This window comes from Neoarius graeffei, chromosome 11 (genome assembly GCF_027579695.1).
Source record: "Neoarius graeffei isolate fNeoGra1 chromosome 11, fNeoGra1.pri, whole genome shotgun sequence".
Classification (NCBI taxonomy): domain Eukaryota; kingdom Metazoa; phylum Chordata; class Actinopteri; order Siluriformes; family Ariidae; genus Neoarius; species Neoarius graeffei.
The window spans coordinates 80,672,927-80,696,973 of record NC_083579.1 but is presented as its reverse complement, the minus strand read 5'-3'; the positions used below and the strand labels follow the sequence as shown (position 1 = coordinate 80,696,973).

General features: G+C 40.3%; 1 protein-coding gene across 1 annotated transcript in view; it reads left to right on the top strand.

The window, feature by feature from the left end:
- The window catches only part of jade1 (jade family PHD finger 1), a 28,149-nt gene extending 6,041 nt beyond the window's left edge, over positions 1-22,108 (top strand). Inside the window, exons 5-11 of the mRNA XM_060934780.1 lie at positions 274-464; positions 2,215-2,426; positions 2,959-3,126; positions 8,058-8,174; positions 8,796-9,269; positions 18,087-18,204; positions 18,598-22,108. Of these exons, the coding sequence (XP_060790763.1) occupies positions 274-464; positions 2,215-2,426; positions 2,959-3,126; positions 8,058-8,174; positions 8,796-9,269; positions 18,087-18,204; positions 18,598-19,457 (2,140 nt within the window). The 3' untranslated portion in view covers positions 19,458-22,108. The remainder of the gene's footprint in view (positions 1-273; positions 465-2,214; positions 2,427-2,958; positions 3,127-8,057; positions 8,175-8,795; positions 9,270-18,086; positions 18,205-18,597) is intronic.
- Positions 22,109-24,047: the final 1,939 nt, after the last annotated feature.

Sequence of the window (24,047 nt, the reverse complement as noted above, 5' to 3'; positions counted from 1 at the left end):
TATAAATTTTAGCTCAGTACGCCTGTGATCTAGACTTCTATTACTGCAGGTTCTGTTAGGTAAACGGTTTTAATTCTTATAGTTCAGATTGTGGACATTCTTAATTACGCCGGCTTTCAACTCCCACACGTGAATAGCCACAAATAAAATGAGATTATGTTAATCGGATTATCGTAACCTTAAACAAGTCTTGCATTTGCTAGTTTTCATAAATTTAGTTAAATTTAAAAGAAACCAAGTAACGGTACGCTCCTTTTTATTTCTTCCTTGTAGCATTGTAGCGGAGAAATCGTCCAGTTTGTTGTTCACACGGCCGAAGAAACTGATTCGCTCGTGGGGTCCAGAAGCGTCAGTGTTGGGGTACGTGGGCATTGGGACGCTCTCTGAGGGGATGTGCCGTTATGACCTGAACGAGGAAGACGTCGCCTGGCTGGAGGTGGCGAACAGAGAGTTCAATCAGATGGGTGAGTGTGTTTTTAAACTGTTCTCTTTCTGAATCCAACACAACCCAGCTGTAAACCTGGACACTGATCTCTCTACACAAAGGGCATTTGGTGATATTAAATGTTTATCACAATTATTTCCTGTCCGTTTAACAGAGTTAATAGTATTACTACAGGAAGCACTTTTACCTGTTTTAGTGTTTTAAGTGAAAATGGATCTTGCATCATATTCTGTGCTTAGAGTACAACTAGAATTTTTAAATCGGTTTTGCTCTACTGACAAACAAACTTTTTTTTTTAAAGTTGTGAGACAGGAAGTGAGCCTGTGTTTAACGTGTTTAGGTTTGCCCACCTTCTTGTAGATCTGCTTTAAGGCAAATCGCAGTGTGAACTCGGGTAAGGTTTCACAAACGCGATTTAAGGAAAAAATGATAAAGCAGAGTTTAAAAAATGTACACGGAAGTCTGAAATATAGAAACTAACCGCCATTCTTGTGTAAGGAGTAATGCACTGTTCTAGGGAAGATAATTATCAACAGGGTGCTGTGATGTGGCAACTCCAGAGTTGATTTTCTTATAACAGCATGTCATGAAGATTTTGATTTATTTTAATTGCACTTATACCACAACAGTTTGCCAACAATTACAAGTTTTAAAATTGGTTAGTATAAATACAGTGGTGAGTTATAGAAAATCGAGCATGCCGATTGGTCGAGAGATTCGGACTGTTTCTCGATAATCACCTCGAGCGACTCGGCGAAATGGCAGCCAATCGCTTCATCACCATAAGTGAGGAAGAATTACAGATGATGAAAGAAAATGCTGTTCCTAAAAGCACTGAAGTTGCTCTGAAGTTTGGGCTAAAACGATTCAAAGGGAGGGTGGGGCTGTGATTTATTTTATCGATTTCAAAGCAAAGTATTTTATGTGACTCGGCGTAGATAAGTGACGCAAGCGGTATGCAAGTCTGCATGCATTACATTTGCATGTTGCTTTTGAATATTGAAAAATGATTTTTTAAATACACTTTTTAAAAAATAATCACCTGTGTAGTTATACTAAAACAGTTCTCCACCTCAGGCTCAGTGAATGTGAATAATAACCTCTACTTCGTTTCAGTTATTATTCACAGATATTCACTTTGCCTTCGGTGAATAATTGTTAATTAATGAGCAGTTCATATTTTTTAACCCATTTATACAGTAGTTACACCATAAAACAAGTTACATGCTGTGATTTGCTGTAAACTATAAATAGTTGTTTCCAAACACCCAAAAAAAAAAAAAATTGAAGTTAAGACAGAAACACACCATGTCATGCTACTGAGAAACCACAAAGTAGAACTTCTCTAATCAGAAACCTTTACCATGGCAGGACGCTTCCTGACTAATACAAAGCACTGACACTGGAGACTCCTTCTGTAAATGTTACATAAACATCTCCTTACACAAAAATTCACACTTTCTGACCAATTAGATTCAAGAATTAAACAGCACTGTGGTATAAATGAGCATATTGCACTGTTTGTCCAAGGTATCTTTGAAAGGCTGTAAAATATTATAGGTCAAGAAAAACTTTTGAACTATACGCACTTCACCTTTAACCTTTCACGGAGTTATGAGCTTGCCCTTTATCACAAGGATATATGTGAGCTGTATAAGACTAATAAGGATACCAGTCTTATAAACAAGATGAAGATTAAAAAGCATACTTGTGTATTGTGTTAAAGTGAAGGTATGCATGTTAAAACGCGGGTGTGCCCGTGTCCTCAGGCTTGCAGCTGCTGGACGAGAACACCATGGAGAGACTCATGGAGGAGTTTGAGCGCCGTTGCTATGACAACATGAGCCATGCAATGGAAACAGAGGAGGGGCTTGGGATCGAGTATGATGAGGACGTGGTGTGTGACGTCTGTCAGTCACCTGACGGAGAGGACGGCAACGAGATGGTGTTTTGTGACAAGTGCAACATATGTGTGCATCAGGTGTGTGTGTCAGAGAGAGATACTTGCAAGAGAGACTTTGAAAAACTTAATTGAACCTTTAATTAGGAAAAATGTTTAATGAGTTTTATTCCAGGTAAACAACAGATGTCTAGTCAATAATTAATACAAAACATCTGTGTGGGTGGTTTTTTTTTTTTGGGTGGAAAAAAAAAGCAAATTGGATTAGAGTGCTTAATTTAACCACGGCTTTCCAAAAGTTCAGTTCTTCCAGCTTGTCATAGGATTTCCAAACAGTTAAATTAAAATGCAAATTTTGCACATTAATTCCAGATCTTGGTAATGAAACAAGTCCGTTTGAAGCTATTAAATATAAACATCCTCAACTTCAGGACATTATGGTGTGTGTGTGAGAGTGAGAGGGTGTGCCACCATATGTTAGTCAGTATGTGTGCATATGATGGTGTTTGTTTGCTCAGGCTTAAGGAACATTTGGTGTGTGTGTGTGTGTGTTGTAAGCGTGTGTGTGTATATGAATAGCGTGACTTTTTTTTTTTTTCCCTTCCCTCTGCAGGCGTGTTATGGCATCCTGAAAGTTCCAGAAGGCAGCTGGCTGTGCCGGACATGCGCGCTGGGCATCTCGCCTAAATGCCAGCTCTGCCCGAAGAAAGGCGGAGCCATGAAACCCACCCGCAGTGGCAGCAAGTGGGTCCACGTGAGCTGTGCCCTGTGGATACCAGAGGTATAGACCCAGTGCACGATAATGTACACTATAATATAATTCAGTTCATTAAATACTGATCCAACACACATGTAATAAATGCTTTTAGAGAACATTCTAAATAAGCAGGAATATTATGTGATTTTCTCATTTTATAGACAAGAAATGTTTCTTTAAGGATATTTAAAACAACAACAACATTGAGTTATGCTTTACAGATAAAAAAAAAAAAAATCTCTGGAGTACATCTTTTTATGGATATTTCTCTGTTTTGAAAACCATTTCACCCTTTATATTTGGGCTGAGAACTTTAATTTGCAATTTTGCAAGTATAAATTGATTCTTTATGGATCTGTCACATTGAGTTTTACATTTTTTTTTTTTCCAGAGTTACCATGTCTTGATTTTAATAAATACCCGAGGCTAAATGCATTTCCATACAGGCTTTCAAGATGGGTGTTTAAATACTGATGTTTGCTTGATGTGCTCTGAGTGCTCTTGTACTCTACTGCTGTTGACATTATCTTATAAATCCCTGGAGCTCTACACACTCCACTACATAAATGATGATAAAGTATCGGTGCAAGAGTAAATCTGAAGAGAAAGTCAGGACATCTTTAGGAATTCATCCATCTATCAATCATCTGTAGCCGCTTATCCTGTGCAGGGTCGCGGGCGAGCTGGATCCTATCCCAGCTGACTCTGGGTGAAAGGCGGGGTTCACCCTGGACAAGTCACCAGGTCATCACAGGGCGACACACAGAGAGACAACCATTCACACTCGCATTCACACCTACGGTCAATTTGGAGCCACTGATTATCCTAACCTGCATGTCTTTGGACTGTGGGGGAAACCGGAGCACCCGGAGGAAACCCACACGGACATGGGGAGAACATGCAAACTCCACACAGAGAGACTCCAGTTGGCCACTGGGTTGGAACCTAGGACCTTCTTGCTGTGAGGCAACAGTGCAACACCCATTTAGGAATTGGTTTTTCTCATATAATAAATCTCAAACACAGTGTGTGGAGATACAAGGCTGGCCCGGCGGACATTTACCCATAATTTTTGCATTTGTCTGGCTGTATTTCAAAAGCATCAAACCAGATGGCCCATGAAAAATTGTAAAGATGTGGGTCTAATATACTTCTAATTTTCTTCCAAATGTTACGCTGGATGAATACATTGTTGTAACATGGCCTGTGAAACAGGGGCCCCCGCAGGCCTGACTTTAAAAATTCCTATCTCAGCCACTGATGGTCCTAGCCCCAGCAAACTTTACAGGCACCTCCGTCTTCCCGAGCCCTTTTGAACCAGCCCAGGCGTGGCCCGGTACAACCCTGCCTCGGCCCGTTATTCTCCCTGAAACCCCTGCATGAGCACTGCTCGCCGAAAACTTTGCCTCAAGCCGGGGCTCATATTAGCTTTTAAAAATTCATAACTTGGCCACCAAATGGCCCAGCCAGCCCCGCCAAACTTTACAGGCACCTCCTCCTCCGCAAGACCTTTTGAACGAGCCCAGGCACAGCCCGAATCGACGTCAGGAGCAAGCGCGACTCGCGGAAAACTTTAACACGCGCTCTGGCTCCAGCCGTTCATGCGCATGCACGGGGATTTAAAAATTCATAACTTAGCCACCGAAGGTCGTAGCCCCACCAGAATTTACAGGCACCTCCCTCTCCACAAGTGGCACACTGAAGACAATAATAATTCACTGTTTTTATCGCACGATGCAGTTGAGCTAATGTTTTAGGGTTGACCGTATCTGGTTGATCCAGTCGGTTGATTAAGAGTTCAGTTTATATGAAACTTTGCAGTACAGTATTGGGTTCAGTGCCAAACTGTCAGTCAGTGGTTGATGTTATGTGCATTTTTTCATTCATAATAAGAACGACAGTCAGTCATGTGCTTTGTAGGATGTAGATTTATATTTTAGAGTTTGTATTTTCTTCTATTTTTTAAGCTCTAGTGCAGCAGATTTTAGTCTGAATGCCAAATGATATGACCGTGTCGAGTTTGAAGTCATTTTGTTACAAAGTTACTTGGAATCTCATCCTCAGAATTTTAACTCTATTCTGTAAGAATAGTTGTGTCATTAATTACTAAATTTCTTATAGACTTATTATAAACATAGTCATTGTCGGCAGAATGCTTCATGAGTGTTGTTATAGTACTGATATATGAGGACCAGTAAGTTGTAACCAACTGGAACGTCCTTACCCCCCGCTTTTTTTTTTTTCCCCAGACATGGAACTGACCTGTGTGTGCTACTCTTTTCTTGGGTAGAACTTTTTAAGCAGGTTTTTCTTGAAGCTTCTGACATTTCCTTGTAAATGATATTTAATTTGTAGTGTAATTAGCAACTAATGTCTCGTGTAATTTGGCCTTTTGAAGATCACGAAAATGTGCCTGGAAATAGCTGAGAAGCATCTCCAGGGATCTAAAGCCCTTCAGCTTCTGGGGCCTACCTTCGGGCCCTGGACCCCCAGCCACATTGTTCTGAGCCTTTAGCCCGTCTTTCAGACAGACTGAAATTTGGATGGACAGACATTTCAGACTCGTCTGTCCTGTGACAGTCTGCTTACAATTCCTTATTTCCCACTGTGTGAGATATCTCACATATCAGGGTTCTAACAAGACCAAAATATCAGCGTAGTCATAAAAGCTGGGGGTTCAGGGGCCACCTTAGGCCCCCGAAAGCTCACAGGTTCTGCGTGCTCAGAGGTGCATTCTAGTGCGTTTCCTGGTACTTGCAGGCCTCCCTGAAAGTCCCCCTTTTTTGGTAATATTGATTTCCCCCCCCCCCAAAAAAAAAAAGTTGCTGTGATTTTGTTTTTGATTGAAGACTTATTATAATTAATATTCAACTATTGGTGACACATTTTTGGAATAAGAATAAAACAACCAGTTGATGTTCACAAAGTGTCAGCTTTATTTTCAGCTTCAGCCATTCAATTACAGGACATGACCGTCCAGATCTAACTCCTATCATACCTTCTCTTACTGACAGTTACTCTGACAGTTTCAATGCACTGTGTTGGGTCATAAAAAAAATTGCCAGGGACCGGTGCGTATTACGTGCATGGTGCGTAAGCGCCTCTTAGCATGGATGGCAGTTTACCGTGAACACAGCATAAGGAAGGAGGTAAACTGGACTAGCGTGATCAGTGATGATCTCCACACGGAACTACTCAGGCAGCTATACACTGGGTGCTTACGGGGGGTGGAGTCTGTCCCAATATAGAACGTTTGCATGGCAGTGTGCCGTCACCGCCATGTGGGGATATCAAGAGAAAACTAGACAGGGACACTCTAACGAGTGCAAACCCCGCCTTTTCCCTATTAAAATACATTGGGCGAAAATTTCGAAGTTCTGCCATGACCTTGACCTTTGACCTCCAAAATTTAATGGTTTCCTTCCTGGGTGATTGGCAACACATGTACAAAATTTGGTCCAAATCGATCCATTGGTTCTTGAGATATCTTGCAGACACACAGACAGACAGACAGATACACACACACAGACTGACGCAGGTGAAAATAATAACCCCTCCGACTACTGTCGGCGGGGTTAATTAAACAAAAGACCACATTGTCAAGATTGGCAAGTCTTTTTATTAGTGTAGCAGCAACTTTTACAGGTGTGTCGGCAATATTATGAACGTACCGGTAAGGAAACATTGCGTATTGGCCCGATACACTGAAAAGGCCTCATTAGAACCCTGATATACGACCATAAAGTGGTGTAATATTTACCAAAATAGCATATAGAGGATATTACACGGTGGTGCAAAGTTATGAAGTTTATCTTTGAGTGGTGAACATATTGGGCGGCGTAGTGGTTAGCGCTGTTGCCTCACAGCAAGAAGGTCTGGGTTCGAGCCCCGTGGCCGGCGATGGCCTTTCTGTGTGGAGTTTGCATGTTCTCCCCGTGTCCGCGTGGGTTTCCTCCGGGTGCTCCGGTTTCCCCCACAGTCCAAAGACATGCAGGTTAGGTTAACTGGCTACTCTAACTTGCCCATATGTATAAATGTGTGCGAGTGCGCAGAACGGTACTGGCCACTGCTGCAATTCTGGCCAAATCAACCCAACATAAGTTTGCCTCAAGCCCAGATCGGGTTTGGCAGTGACGACAACGACAGTGAACATATTTCACAAGTGAATGAGTGAAAATCTTTTCAACACGAGAAGGTAAACTTCATATCTTTGCACCACCGTGTAGCGTTCTTTATATTATATGGACACCTCCACAAAAAATGAGCAAGTTAATCAAAATAATTTTAATTATGAGCCAGCTCACCGTTGTGACACCATGCGTCGAGTCGGCTGAAAAAAACATTGGGAGCGACGTCATTGGAGTGAAGATATCGGGGAAATATGTCGCTCAGATCCGCGATGTATTTCGTAGGAAAAATGCGAGTTTTTCAACATGAGAAGATAAACTTCATCTCTTCAAGCTAACGTGTGGTGATATTATATTGACACATTCACAAACAAAGTCCCCAAATTTATCAAAATTCATCGATTTCCTCACGTGTGAAGAGATCAGAAAATGTTACTCAGTGTCCTGGATGTAGTTTGTATGAAAAATGAGTTTCCCAGTAAAGAAGAAAGAAGAAACTTTTATCTTGTATCTATGTAATAAATACTTCAACACTGTATACCACAATACACACAACCTTTATTCAAGACAACCTAACACAAAATGCTGCAGCTGCAAAACTTTACATTTGACATCTGACTGTTTCAAAGGATTAACACTGAAAACTCCTTCAAAAAATATTACATAAACATCTCCTTACAGGAAACTTCAATGATTATACATTCTTCTTTGTTAAATAACATTATTAGTGTTTAGATTATGTGGAAAGTTGCCATATAGTGCACCCACAAATCTATTGCAAATAAAGTGCTCAGGTACTGATTTTTCTTTCTATCACACACACTCCAGGTGAGCATAGGTAACCCAGAGAAGATGGAACCCATTACGAGTGTGTCTCAGATCCCTAATAACCGATGGGCTCTAATCTGCTGTCTGTGTAAAGAGAAGACTGGAGCTTGCATACAGGTAACCCATGAGACACGGGGTCTAAACAGCTAAATGTGCACAAAGGATATGGGTTGTTATTATTATTTTAAACTTAATACATAATGAGGGGTGAAGAGATCATAAATTCATTAGCAGTGTGTGTTTTGGTTGCTTGGAAGCATCAGTAACTAGGATACAAAAGGTGGCTAATGTAATTTAACCTCAACATGTAATGAACTAGTTATTACCTTAAAACAGACGGATGAAAATGAGTTCTCAAGTTCCTGTAGAGAAGATGAAGTCAGTAGTGTCTTATTTCTTTGGTTGGTAGAAAGGAGAGAAAAATGCTGGTAGCCAGTAAATCAGCAGCCTACAGAACCTGCTTGTCCACTGTGCAACTATATCTAGAAAACTGATAGCCTGAAGATGTAATCCGCTTGTCCCAGGGGCCCGAGTTAGTGACTTGTCCACCCCATTAATAATAATAATAATAATAATAATAATGCAAGCTTTTTAGTACTGCAGTGTAATGTGTTCACTGTGGTAGGACTTTTTGCCTTTTTTTTTTTTTAAAGTGTAATGCCAGTCTCTTAACATGAATTGTACTCCCCCCCACATTTCCTCATCTTTTCTCCTTTCTTCCTTCCTCTTTGCCTCCAGTGCTCAGCAAAGAGCTGCCGTGTGGCCTTCCATGTTACCTGTGGTCTGCAGCACGGCCTAAAAATGAACACCATCCTGACGGATGAGGACGAAGTCAAGTTCAAATCCTATTGTCCCACGCACTCGGGTATGGACTGGCACGAGCAGAGCGGCATAATAGATGATAAAGGGATCGCAGGGAGGGCAAAAGGAGCAGACGGAGCACGGCTCAGCGAAAGAAAGCTCCGCGTACAGCAGCTGGAGGATGAGTTCTACAGATTCGTCAACATAGAGGAGGTCTCCAAACACCTGCATGTGCCACTGGAGAACGTGGACTTCCTGTTTCAATACTGGAAGTTGAAACGCAAATCAAACTTCAACCAGCCGCTCATTACACCCAAGCGAGAAGAGGAGGAAAGCCTCGCTCGGCGAGAACAGGAAGTGCTACTTCGCAGGCTTCGCCTCTTTACCCACCTGCGCCAGGACCTGGAGAGGGTATGTAGAGTCACACTGTTTGTTTCAGTCCAATGCCACGCCCCCTTTCTCATGTGATGGTCAGGAAGCAGAGGGATTCGCTGTTCCATTAGACACCACATGGAGAAAGTGAGGCAAGAAGTCTGAGCTATACACAATCCCTGCCTTACTCTAACTAAAGATTAGAAGCAGGCTTTTTCCATGGAGGTCGGAAGCCCGGCTTGGTTTATTTTAAATCAGCTGCACGTTATAGAATATCAGGAGCTTGAATGCTGCTTGATATTTGAGGAAGTGCAGGACTGCTTTGGCGAATGTGTGCCAGAAATGACAACTTTTGCTGGCTGCTTGATTTGACTGTTAAAAATGTTGACATTTTGCAAGTGTTTCTAGACCTGTTGCATTGATCTAACAAATGTTAGAAAAATGAATTTATTTATCTTCAGTAAGTGCTTCATCTCATGAAAACTGGGCACAAGGCAGAAACGCACCCTGAACGTCAGGCGAGATCAAGTCTGTGATGCTTTATTGGCATAAGAAACAGTTTTTTTTTTGGTATTGCCAAAACTTGTGTTGTGTGAACTAATGGGAAATGCAGGTGAAGGGAAACCGTTATGCTACTAGTAGAAATAAGGCAAAAATCCTGTAGAACAGGATAAAGCGGCTAGAGATAATGAGATGAGATCAGAAGAATGCAGGTTAAGGCTTGTAATACTACTTACTAATAGTAAGCAGAAATGAATTGGCAGATAAACCAGTAAGATTTGTTGAGTGTATACGTGTGTGGGCACTCTGTATCCTTCTGATGGTGGTAGAACGAGGACGCGCTGTGCTGCCAGTCTAACACAGTGTGTTGCATTGCGGGCCTTAAAAACCGCAAGTCTCCCCCCCCCCCCCCCCCCCCCCATTTTACGAATCTGTGTTTTCAGGCCCTGAAATTGGCTCAGTTCTGCTCCTTTTCCTTAAAATTAAACTTGTGTGTATTTTTGTGTGTTGGGTCGGTTGGGGGTAAGTGGAAGACACTGCTGTTTTCATAGCACTTCAATTCACGGTCAGCTAAAGGTCTCTAAAAATTACAAACTGCTCCTCTAATAAATGGGAGACATTCCAAGGGTCAGCAAATGTGAAAGATATCAGTTATATAGACAGTTTGTAACTGATCTACTGATGCCATCTGTAAATATTATTTAGATTTGCTCGTGCACGAAGTGTGCTCTTAACTTCCTGCATTTAGGAAGTGTATGTAATGAAGGCATTTAAACATCTAAAATGTAATCTTGTCAGATAGTCAGAGCCTGGCTACAGAGCTGAAGTCATTTAAAGCTTTCTCTTGGGCTGCAGATTCCCCACATCAAAGTCATTCCTCCTTTAAAAGTTGTAAGCGCTTCATCCTGTTCGGTCCATTACCATTATGTCTCACTTCGCTGACCTGTAGGGTCTCGCTTAAAAGCTGTGGATGGATCTTAATAGAGAATCAATGATGGTGTCGAGTCTCTAGCCTTCACTTTAGTACTTAATCATGTTTTGATTAGGAGATACTAATTCAAAGAAAGTAAGTAAACAACTCTGAATGTGATTTTGCGGATAACCTTCAGCCTGGTTTTAGGCAGATGGTCATTTCCTCCAGCTCCTCGTGGCATCCGAGATTATTCTTCCTGGTTGTGGGCATCTCACAATATCTAAACACAGTGTTTTGTAAATGTATAAATCATGCACGTATCTCTTGATTAAAAAATTGAGATGTGCCCTCAGAATGTGATTGGGTATCAGCCAGTCTCTTAAACTCTTTTGCTTATTAACATTCTACCCAGATAGTAGTTAATAATAATAAAAATAATAATAATAATGTCTAATAGGCAGAGGTGGACAAAGAACCCAACTTCATTACTTAAGTCCAGATCCCACTGGTCAAATGTTCCTCCAATACAAGTGAAAGTTGTCCAGTCAAATTTTTACTTAAGTTAAAGCACTAAAGTACTCGATTTTAAAAATACTTAAGGATTAAAAATACATTTTCTGTCAGTGCGTTGTATTATTGCCACAACGCTTACAAAACCTAATGCCTCTGAAGCAACCGACTTGATTTACTGGCTAACTTGTAGAATAAACACCTTTAAACAAGGATTTCTACATTGTTTATTTGGCAGCATTATGCTAAAACATATTTCTGAAAGCACTTCAGATAAGTTAACGTTATTCATGTTAGCGTAACTCTGTTTTTACATGCTAACTAACAGTGTCCAAGTTAACTAGCCATGTGTAAACCTTAGCCGTGGACAAGACGATGGCAACTTGGTGGGCAGATCCATAGAAAGTCATGTGACTAACCAGACTGCATCGCTATTGCAACGTTATCGCTAGCTCTAAAGGCACAGACAACTTCATTACGAGCTTTCTCTTGGAATAAAACATTTATGTCCCTCAATATGCTCCCGCAGGTTGGACGGCGAGTTTTTGTAGGCTGTGATGTGGTTTGTTTTAGGCAAACAAAGCAAACGTTTAAAATGAAACGAATCTTTAATCCTTTCAGAAAACTGAAACATGAGTTGTAGGTATGGCCCTGGGTGTGTGTGTGCGTTCCCCAGAAGAACCGCCTCCTTCCATTCTGCCATCAACTGATTGTGTTCAAATAACGCTGCTGAGAAATGACTGAGCTTGATTTTATACAGTGGACATGATGTGACCCGAGTGATTTACTGATAGGCTCTCAGTGTCACCTGCAGAAAAAAAATCATCACGTTTTGTAAAGGAGAAAAACCTCCACTTTCAAAGCTGATTCATAGTAATGAGGACCTTGATAGAAATGCAGTGGAGTGAAAAGTACAGTATTTGTCTTTCAAATGTAGTGAAGTTCAAGTCATAAGTTTCCAAAAAAAACCAATACTCAAGTACAGATACTCAGTGTACTTAAGTACAGTACTCAAGTAAATGTACTTCGTTACTATCCACCTCTGCTATTAGGTTAAGGAAAATTGAATGTCCATTTCAGTCCCTCGTTACTGTAAACCATATCGAGGCTTGGAATTGTTAAATTGTCAGCATTTTAAATGCTAAGTCATATCAGTGTAGTTCCCCAATCTTGAATATATAGGATTCCTGTATTTTATATTTTAGTGAGCTCTCACCTGTACTAGCACAGCTGCTCTACACTCAAGCCAATTACAGGTAGTCGTCGACTTACGACCTATGCAACTTGCGACCGATCGACTTTATGACCGTCTGGTTATGACTGGGAAGTGTTTCCCAGCTGAGCGTACGACAGTTTCCGCCCCAGCTCCCGGCAGCGCCTCTCGCCGCGTACAACAGTTTCCGCCCCAGCTCCCGGCGCATGCGCAGTCTCTCTCGCGCGCCCTCGCGCACTCCATCATACAGTTTCCGCCCCAGCTCCTGATTTATGAAACGAGCAAATCCTCCCACCAGCCCGAGCGCTGCAACAGCTGATGATGATGTAGACGACCCACAGCCAAGCACCAGTGATGCCAGCGGTCACTAAGTTTTGTATTTAGCTGTTTTATATTTGTATTTTGGTATGTTTCAAACTAAAATGTTTTCTATTTTTCACACCTGTATTTCATATTTTTTGTTTTTCACATATTAAAGGAGTACGCCACCCCCAGATGAAATTGAGTCAGTCCCTGCAGTCCCTAGAGTTGGATGAGTGAGCCAAAGCGTTTTGTAGCCGACTCAGCCATTGTCCTGATCTGGAAACGTCCTGGTTAGCTTTAGCTTAGCGTAGTTGCTGTAATCCGGTGTGTCCAGATAGCATTGTCGTTGCAAAAGTGAATCAAATAACTCAAGATTTTTTATAATTATTTCTCATGACCTGTACATTCACATCGAGTACACATATCAATGCAAATTAACACGAAGGGATTTACTAGACCAATTTATATCTGGAACTATTTTCGGCCACAGCACAGGCAAAGCACCGCTGCAGGCGCAAAGACACCACGCAGCACCTGAAAACCCTGGTAACACTGGTGTATTGACGGAAGTTGTGGTGCTGCGTGGTGTCTTTGCGCCTGCAGCGGTGCTTTGCCTGTGCTGTGGCTGAAAATAGTTCCAGATATAAATTGGTCTAGTAAATCCCTTCGTGTTAATTTGCATTGATATGTGTACTCGATGTGAATGTACAGGTCATGAGAAATAATTATAAAAAATCTTGAGTTATTTGATTCACTTTTGCAACGACAATGCTATCTGGACACGCCGGATTACAGCGACTACGCTAAGCTAAAGCTAACCAGGACGTTTCCAGATCAGGACAATGGCTGGGTCGGCTACAAAATGCTTTGGCTCACTCATCCAACTCTAGGGACTGCAGGGACTGACTCAATTTCACTTGGGGGTGGCGTATTCCTTTAAACGAATTGTACTGTACGCAGTGTAGTATGCAGTGTTTGACTTAAACCAAATAATGAGCCAAGGTAATGAAATAAGAAAATGTTGATAAAATAAGACTTTAAGATGATTACAATATCATTACACATCACAATATACTTACGTTCATTTAACACAGGCCGACTTACGACCAGATCGGTTTACGACCGGTCAGTCGTAACCAAACACATTTGTAAGTCGACGACTACCTGTACAGGAGGTGAACCAAACTATGTGTTTTGGATTTGGGGTGGGGTGTGTGGGTTTTTTTTTTTTTTTTTTTTTGTGTGTGTGTGTGGTTTTTTTTTTTTGGGTAGACGTGAGTTGTAGGCATGTAACGATATCGTAAGACAAATCTATAGGCAAGGCAAGTTTATTTATATAGCACATTTCATACACAATGGCAGTTCAATGTGCTTTACAGAAGCAAAAACAAAAACGGTAAACAATAGAGAAATAAAATTACATAAAATAATTTTATTTTTAATCTAAAACAATTAATTAAAAGAATTAAAAGAAAATAATAAGAATTAAACAATAGTAGAAATAAAATAATAAAATGCCAAAAAGAAAAAAGGAGAAAAGGAAACCAGCGGAATAAAATAGAATAAAATTAAAGTAAATTTAAAACATACAGAGAAAGTAAAGATTATAAAAAATGTAAAAAATATTAATTATTTAACAGAAAGCATCTGAGAACAGCTTGGTCTTTAACCTAGATTTGAAGCTGCCAACAGCAGGAGCATTTTTAATGTCCTCTGGCAGTTGGTTCCATAGCTGCACTGCATAGTAGCTAAAAGCTGCTTCACCACACTTTGTTTTAACAACTGGTTTTAATAGTAAATTTTGCTGCTGCGATCTGGTAGATCTGATTGGGTTAGGCCGCTGCAACATATCAGAGAGGTAATTGGGCCCTGTACCATTTAGAGATTTGTACACCAGCAGCAATGCTTTAAAGTCAATTCTGTAGCTTACTGGAAGCCAGTGAAGGGACCTTAGAATTGGAGTAATGTGCTCTGTTCTTTTTGTTCGTGTGAGAACCCTCACCACTGCATTTTGAACCAGCTGAAGTCGTTTGATGGTCTTTTTTGGCAGGCCTGTGAAAAGGCCATTGCAGTAATCAACCCTACTAGAGATGAAGGCATGTATTAGTTTTTCCAGATCATTTTTTGACACAAGTCCTCTTAGTTTGGAAATGTTTTTAGGTGATAAAATGCCGTTTTAGTGATTGCTTTCATGTGACTGTCAAAGTTTAGCTCGCTGTCAATGAAAACACCAAGATTTTTAACCATTTCTTTAGTTTTAATCCCTTTTGTGTCAAGAATAGTGGTAATCCTGAGTCTTTCATCTTTTCTTCCAAATAGAATTACTTCTGTTTTATCTGTGTTCAACTGGAGAAAATTTTGTGACATCCAGCTATTGATTTGATCGATGCACTGGTAGAGACATTCAAGGGGGGCATAGTCATTAGGTGATAGAGCAAAATAAATTTGGGTATCATCTGCATAGCAGTGATACAAAATTGAATTTTTATTGATAATTTGCCCAAGTGGGAGCATATAAAGGTTGAAAAGTAATGGTCCAAGAATCGACCCCTGGGGGACACCACAGGTCAAGGGCATTGACGTTGAGGAACAATTTCCCAGGATAATAAAGAAGCTTCTATCTTTTAAGTATGATTTTAACCAATTGATAACTTTACCAGTCAATCCAACCCAGTGTTCAAGTCGATATAGCAGTATGTTGTGATCAACAGTATCAAAAGCTGCACTGAGGTCCAGTAATACCAGGACCGATGTTCTGCCTGCATCAGTATTAAGACGTATGTCATTTATAACTTTAATCAGCGCTGTTTCAGTGCTATGATTGGCACGAAATCCTGACTGAAAATTATCAAAACGGCTGTTTGATATCAAGAAGGCAGTTAATTGATTGAAGACAATTTTTTCCAGGATTTTCCCGATGAATGGTAGATTTGATATTGGCCTGTAGTTATTTAACACTGAAGGATCCAGATTATTTTTTTTAAGAAGGGGCTTTACAACAGCTTTTTTTAGGGACACAGGAACAACGCCAGTCTCCAAGGATGTATTTATAATTTGAAGCACATCTGTAATTATAAGATGAAGAACAGACTTAAAAAAGTTGGTGGGCAGAATGTCCAGTTCAGATGTTGAAGAACTGAGATTTTGTACAGTTTTTTCAAGAGTCTCATAGTCAATTAAACAAAATTCTGACGTCTATAATGATTTGAATCAGTGAAATAAAAATAAATTCTGATTATCAGGCTGTGTTATCTTAGTTTTTCCTAGCTGTTGTTCACTTTGTTTCAACAGCAGAGGGTGCAATAATGTACAGTAGTGGGAATGAGCATGACTTGAGCCTAGGTGGAAGTAACACAGTTCTAATACTGCGAAAATTAACAACAAAACAAGTCCTCAGGAGATGACCTATCCCCCTGGCCCCCACATGAAACCCTACTCCAAATTTTCCTAAGTTGAATTGGTTGCCATGGATATACGGGGGGAGCACAGAAATCCCAAAATGTCAAAAGGCACAACTCCTCTAGTCACTTAACATGGGGAAAGAGCTGCTGTGTGATTTGACTGTATGAATAAATTTAACAAGAAATCAGAGCTCCCTTCTTACAGACTGCTGAAAGCTAAAGAAAGGAAGCAAATGGAGGGAGAACAAATGTTCATGAAAGTTTAAGAAAAGGCCTATTTAACATTTTTAATAAAAGAAATATTTTGTTAATGGGCCATTATATTTTACTCCAACACTTACAGATGTGAGTAAATAATTGTTGGTTGTTAAGAAAATTAAAGAATACGCTTTTTTTAAAATTTAATAAATGAATGTTTAAGTTGCTAAATCAGAAAGAAAAATAAATAGAATAGGAAAATAAATGCTATGAAATTTTGTTCACTTATTTTCTTTTCCCCAAAATATTTTGGGAAAGCTGAACCGTGAACTCGATATCGTGAATTGAATCGAACCATCAACTGCTGAGCGAGCTGCTGAACTGAGCCGACGGCCAGAGCTGTAGTGCTACAGAAACTTGTTGTGCTCTGCATAATTGGACCAACAAACAAAAAATATATAGGTGGTAACACGTTTTTGTGCATGCATGTACAGGATGAGTCAAAAGTTTATACGCCCCTACTCATTCATAGGTTTTTCTGTATTTTGTATTTTCTACACTGTAGAACAAAACTGAAGACATCAAAACTATGAAATAACATCTGGAACATATATGGAATTATGTGGTACACAAAGTACTTAAAAAAACAACCAAAAAACGTTTATTTTAGATTCTTCAGCGTATCCGGTGTTTTCCTTGATGATGCTTTGCACACTATTGGCCTTTTCTTAACCAGCTTCATGAGGGAGTCACCTGGAATACTTTTTCAATTAACAGGTGTGTCTCGTCAGAAGTTAATTAGTGGATGAGGTTCTTACCTTCTTAATGCATTTGAGATCAAATAATAAAAATACAGTAAATAGTCCTATTCCACAACTGTAGTAATCCAGATTATATCAAGAGCTGAACAACTAAGTAAAGAGAAATGACATCCATCATTACTTTAAGACATGAAATGTCCTTAATTGATAAAAATAAAGAAGAAACATTGAATTAAAAGGTGTCCAAACTTTTGACTGGTACTGTACATTTTGTGCTTGGGTGATTTTTCTACATTCACAAAGGTTTGTTCACTTTTTTTCCATTGCCAAACATCTGAGCAAGGAATGAATGTGTTCGTTTGTGTGCTGTGTGAACCCAAAGTATCAGTTTCAAATTTGCTCTGATTTGAATTCAGTAGATGGACTAATGGGTGTGGAAGCACCTTAAAAATTTCAAGTTTGTTTCTTTTCTTTAGGAAAGATTGCTTGTAACCCAGACTGTGAACTATTCAAAGAGTATTGTAGGAATCCACAAGCAAACAACACTGACCTTTTATTACACGGATAGTGTAGCATGATGCGGAATTAACTAACTGACAAGTCACTAAATGTGATGGTGCTCTGAATCCTGACCCATCTCTGATGTTTCAAATGCTAGTTATGTAGATATTTAATTGTGGCATACACTGAATAGACACTTGGGTACATCTGCCTTGTGTCTTCAGTCATTGGTCGTTGTATGAGGTACACTTAGGGTCCAACAGTTACTGACGTGGAGCCCAGTTTCAGCCTGCTCCTGGTCCTTCTATTGTTGGAAAAGTACAGTCCTAGGACCACTGATGATATTTGGGTTGTGGAGCATTTTTATTGCAACAGTGACACCGACAGGGTACTGACCCCAAGACCTTCAGGCTGTGGTCAAACATAACATGCATAGTGCATTAGCTGAACTGGCTTAACAGTATGGTACTAATGAATAATTTTGAGCTCGCTGTGAGCACGCTGCATTCAGGCAAATCTGTAAATTTCTCTCTCTCTGTGTGCGCGCGCATGCAGGTGAGGAACCTGACCTACATGGTGACCCGTCGGGAGAAGATCAAACGCTCTGTGTGTCGAGTGCAGGAGCAGATTTTTCATCACCACGTCCGGTTGCTGGAGCAAGGAAGACTTTCTGGTGAGCCCTCTACTGCACCAGAGGTCACTTCACAGTGAAAAGACCTGTTTAATTGCGGTCTCTTCACATTTTTAGTAGCATAAAAAAAAATAAAGTCTGCTGCATAAGAACATGGTAGTGAGATTTCATTCAGCCAGGTTTGCAGTTGACTGGTCAGATTTTAATGTAGGGACGCCAGTCACTCAAATTTTATATGATGTATAATTTAAATAAGAACAGGTGGATTGAAATCTCACCTTCTGTAACCTGTTTGCTGTGCCTTGAGACAAGTCTGTCTTACTCCTCTCTCTCTCTCTCTCTCTCTCTCTCTCTCTCTCTCTCTCTTTTTAACTCCTTTTCTTTTATGCACTCACCACTCTTCTTTTTCTCTTCCTTTATATATGCGCATTTAAGGCATATCTTCCACCAGGCAATTGGAGGAGGCCATGTTCTACTTCCGGGTCACACCTTCTGCATCTACTTCCCCCCAGCCTCTGAGAGGTCACATGGCTCAGAACAGTGCCACAGAGCTCTCACAGAGGAAGAGCGCATCACGTCATGGAGGCTCCAGACGAGGCCAGACCGAAGGGGACGAGTCCACCAAGATGGACGCCTCCCTACTGAGCAAACTGTCCAGCTCAGACGGGGTCCCAAGTGCTGGCTGCGGTGGGAATGAAACTGCAGCAAACGAGACAGAGCAGCCTGTAGGAGAGCGGAGGAAAAGGAGGAGGAACAGGATTTGGGAGCAGCTACCAGAGAGAAACAACCCAGGGTCAAAGTTCGTAGATGAGACTGCACAGAAGAGTATAATGGATCATAATGCGATGATGATGTCTGATAGCAAAGCGGCAGAAATGAAGACTTCTGTTACAGTGCAGAATGTGTACAATGGTTCTCTTAGGAGGATGAATTCGAGTCAGCATCAGGGAAAGATGATGTCGGAGAAAGTGTCCAATGTTAAAAACTGGGGAAACTTCCGCATTCCAAAACGAAGCGATAGCAAAGGAGCGGAAGGAGAGCAGGAAGTGGAGGGGAGAGACTTTACCCATTCTCATCCCATCAGATCTCTAGATGCAAGCCACACCCCCACCTCCCCTCCAATCAGAACTCGGCTAAGGACGGGTGCGGAGAACCGTAACCTCGGTTCAGAGGCCGATCACAGCCAATCAGAGCAGCAGAAGAAGAGATGCCACACCCAGCGACTCCGGAGTCACGACCCGGTAACACAGCGGTACGGCTCGGAGGTTTTGCGGCGTGGAGTTCTCGCGTCATGAAACGACACCATGAAAACTTTGTGAAGTTATGTGTCAAATAACTTTTTCTTGTGTAATCCAAATAAAAGCAGCACTTAGAGGAGCCGCATGTAAGATTTTCCTTTGCGTTCGGATTTCATCGGTTGCAGACATCGTGTTTAGTGTTATTTACAAACAGTAAAGTATTTAGTTCCTGAATGGGTTCTTTAAACATCATTCCAGTCCTGAGACATAACGGAACCGGACAGGTTGATCATGCAGACACATTTATACTCAAATAGCTTGTTTCTAGGTAAAATGTATTGCTGTGATGAAAATACAGTAGACTTTGCTTCACAGTAATCTTACATGTAGCTCCTTTTAAGCTTCTGTTACCGGACAGGTATTTATTTTTCTATTTCATATCTTTCTCGATGCTGCTTCTTTTTATTTTGTACTTAATTTAGCTGGCTTTCCTTTATTTTCCTCTCGTCGCCTGCTACAATGCGTAGTGCATATGACAAGGTCTCAGAGGCTGAATGCTAAGCTTGTAATCAAAGACAATGAAATTAGTTTAGCTAATTAGCTCGTTTTTCTGTTGGATACCTGTCAGAAACGAACGCAAACGTGATTTCTGGATCATGTCTTGTTTTTTTTTTTTTTTTCTTCCTTAAGAATTGCTTACAGCAGTAGTGTTGAACACTGGTCTGAATCAAGTGATGAAACTCGCTGACGTGTACAATCGTGACTAGCACTTAGTTCAGTAGGTTCCAGTTCAAGGCCTAGGGAATTCCTGCACTGCACTGCACAGATTATTTGTGTTTTTCTCATCCTGACATGCCTGTTAAGCCCTTTAGCTGGTCGAGTCATGTGCGTAAAGTAGGAAAATGTCATGTTCTGAGGCTCCTGAGATTGAGAACCACTGACTTGGTAATGTATATGCATACACTTTAAAATAGAAAACGATGCCCTGCATTCCACTCGTTTTCAACGTGCCCTTGTTGACTTCCCTTCCTGACTTGGTGAGGAAGGTGTGTGCATGTGGGAGTATCTTGAGCACAATGTACTTAAATTCAGTCTCTCTGAAATTTTACAGTGTATTTGCTTTAAAATATGCACATATTGGCCTTGCTAAGTAGCTGGTATTCTGACCAGCTACCAGATTAAAACCCAATTCGAATGCAGCAAATCATTATGTATTTTGAAATATAAAGTATTTCACATTGCTCCTGTTTGTTTTTAAACTGTTTGCGTCACCATTTCTCACTTCAATTTTGGAATCGGATTGCTGTACTGATGCACCTTCTCTTCACTCAATATCTCATCCAGCACATCTTACTTAATCTTAAAGTATTGGAACAACCATTTTTCATAAGGGGGGAAAAGTCATGGTGAAGGTGACCAGGGCATGTGGGGAAAACCTGTCGGAACGTAGTCTTGGCCTTCCAGACTAGGCTCAAATTAGTTAATGTTTTTTTTTTTTTTTGTTTGTTTGTTTTTTTAAACCAAGAATGATATCTGCATTTCTCTTTTCAGAGGGTAGTTAGATTAATTCCAGGCTCTACCCATGAAACTGTATTTATGAATTAATTTATTTTGTTTTAATGTTTTTGTTTTTTTTTTCTTTTCCTATGAAAAGAGACTGTGGCACTCTTGTTGTTGTCATGGCATCTTTCTCTCCTCAGGTAATTCTTTATTTTGTGCACTTCCATTTTCCCGAAATTAACAACCAAGCCTGATTCTTGACTGCAGATTGTTTTATCGCTGAGAAACAGCACTCGCAGTGAAACAGAGTCCACCAGTCGACTTGTTTCAAGGAAACTGGCGCAAAAGTGTTTTCTTTGGGGAAGAAATTTTTAAAATGCTTTCTTTTGTTGCATTTAAATATTTGTGTACACGCTTCCTAAACACACGTTTCAAATAATTATTATAATAATAATTTAATTGATCCCAGAACCATCAAGTATGATTTTTTTTTTTTTTGGGGGGGGGGGAGATAATGAGCATTTTTAATTTTTTTCTAAATTCATAGAAAGCACTGTAACTTAAGATCTCTACGTGAGAACAGATTAAAAAGATGCTCTGTCCTCTTCAAAACCTTGACGCTGATCTTGTCAGATCACTCCGTAATCCTCAGCCGTCTCCCTGCTGTCCTTGTGACTGAGTTTAACCCACAGTACATCTAAAGACTGAGCTCAGTCTTGATTTAATCCACCTTAGACATTCTTTGACTTCATGAAATTGGACTCAAAATGTATTTTAAAAAGCGCATCCTCCACTTAACATGGGTTCATGTTGCACTAAAGTTGTTAAAGTGATTTAGAGAAAGTTAAAAATTTGTGCCACAAATGACTGAAATCATGATGAATTTTGGGATATTTTCTCAAACTTAAGCTTCACTACTTGTCAGCGTTGCCTTTGGTCAGTACAAAATTAGATTTGCACTTGGATGTTTTTCTTTGTTTTTTGTTCGTTTATGCTAATTGCGAGCAGACTTCTGAGAGGTCTGTGTGGATCTCGTGCCTGTGTGGCTTTGGTTAACATGTTGCACTAGAATAGAGCAATGCAGCGCAGCTTGACTATGTTCTCTAAAAAGTTATTTTTCACATACAAAGAGACCTTTTATATGAACATGTGCTGCTGTATTTTTTTGTTATGCATCTATTTTGTGAATAAACCCCTTTGAGATTAAACTGGCAAGTCTTTACTTCATAAAAGGATTTTTTTTGTTTGTTTGTTGCTTTCTAAATCCACTAGGGGGTGCTGTTTCACTAAGCCAATGCCTAAAATGGCGGTCAATATTGGTACACCATCATAGGTGTCCTGGGTGTGCAGTGTGGAGAAAATTTAAATCCAATCCCCTTAATGGTTCTTTGTCTTGTCCCTGTGAAGGTTCTATGTAGAAACCCCTTAAAGGAATTCAACAACCCATTAACTATCCAAAGAACCCTAAAGGACCAGTTCCTCGTCATGTTACTGAGAAACTAAAGTGTAAATTTCCTCTGTCTGAAATCTTGCTGATGGTGGAAACCTTGAAGTAACCACTTTACCACTGATTTTTACAGTCCTGACACTGAAGAGACCTTCCATAAGGCAGATTCTACCGTAACTGGATCCATTAACCACTTGCCCATAAAATAAGAAATTTTTCTTGTCCTTTTTTCAGTGAGGTAATATTTTCAAGATTGAAAATATGGTATTTGGTCTTCTAAAACAGCACGTCATTTAAAAATACAATGAGTATATCAATAAAAGGTTTTTAAAGAATAAAGTTCTATTTCTCTGACATATCTGACAGACATAACTCCCATTTTAAAAATCCCTTTCATTATCCCTGTTGCTATCGTCAGTGAATGATAGACTCCGCCATTATGGATCTTTGGTAGTTATCGTGTGGAAGCAGGCTTTATCATTTTTGGGTGTCAACAGAGTTGAAATAGATTAACCACGAAAAAACTATTTCATTCACGAGAGAAGCCCACAGTTATTTTTAAAAAATGCTATCGTCAGTCTGTCAATCAAACGCACCTGACGATAGCAAAATTGAAGCCCTCACCACGCACATGTTGACTGACGCAAAGAGGAAATTCTACTGCGCGTGATTTTTGTGACAGCAGACATTTACTTCCGGGCAAGACTTGGAGTTCTGACAGCTAGATTTCATCAAATAAATCAAGGTAAGATTTTCAGTCAGCTATCCTGATGATAGAAATTTTTGATGATAGAAACATTGAGAATATATTTGTGCATTCATATTAAAATTTTTCTGGAGGAAAACTATCATAAGTTGGGATAAATCAGAGCCACTTGTGACCCTTTCAGCCGACAGGCCATTTCAATGTGTTATTTCCCCGCGAAAGTGACACAGTCATGTCTATCGTCACTGTTCTGACAATTATTGTTGATATTTCAATTTTGAAAATAAATTTTATCTTTATTTCAATATTTTATTTTACCAGTGGCGTGCACAGATAGACACGAGGTGGTGCTCAAGCACCTGCCCCTCTGTCCAAAAAAGTGCCCTTTTGAATTTTTTTTTTTTACAGTTTACTGAGGCCAGTGTCAACATGATCTTTTAGAAAATCCGCAGCATTAAAAGCGTGTGTGAAAATAATGTCCCGATGTGTGCCCCCTCCGCGCACACACACTGGACCTCCTGTCTCTCTTGCTCTGTCACGTGAACAAGCGTGCAGTGCATTCAATGTGAGGTTGCAGCAGCATAGCGTCCTGGAAGCCACGGCCTTGTCGTAGCGCAGACAACACATCGGGCAGTCAGTCAGCTCTTCCCCTGCCCCACCAGCCAGCTAACACATGAATCGAGTGAAAATGTATTGTTTGCCCTTTAAGCCCAAGCTGTAATTATTTTGTCGTGAAGTAGCCCGTCGCATACAGAAACAACTGCACATAAGTATTATATTTTTTGCTAGACCATTTTCAGATTTAGGAAAACAAAAATTTCTTTTTCTATTTTGTTCAACTAGAGATTCCTGGCAAAGTCAAAAAGCCTTGATGTAATAAATTAACATTAAGTGGTTGTTTTACACCTTTAAAAACTAAAACGGGTCAGTGGCGACCCGAACACAAGAGGAGGCTTACATTTCAGACTTTTATAATAAGGTGTTCCACATGCGC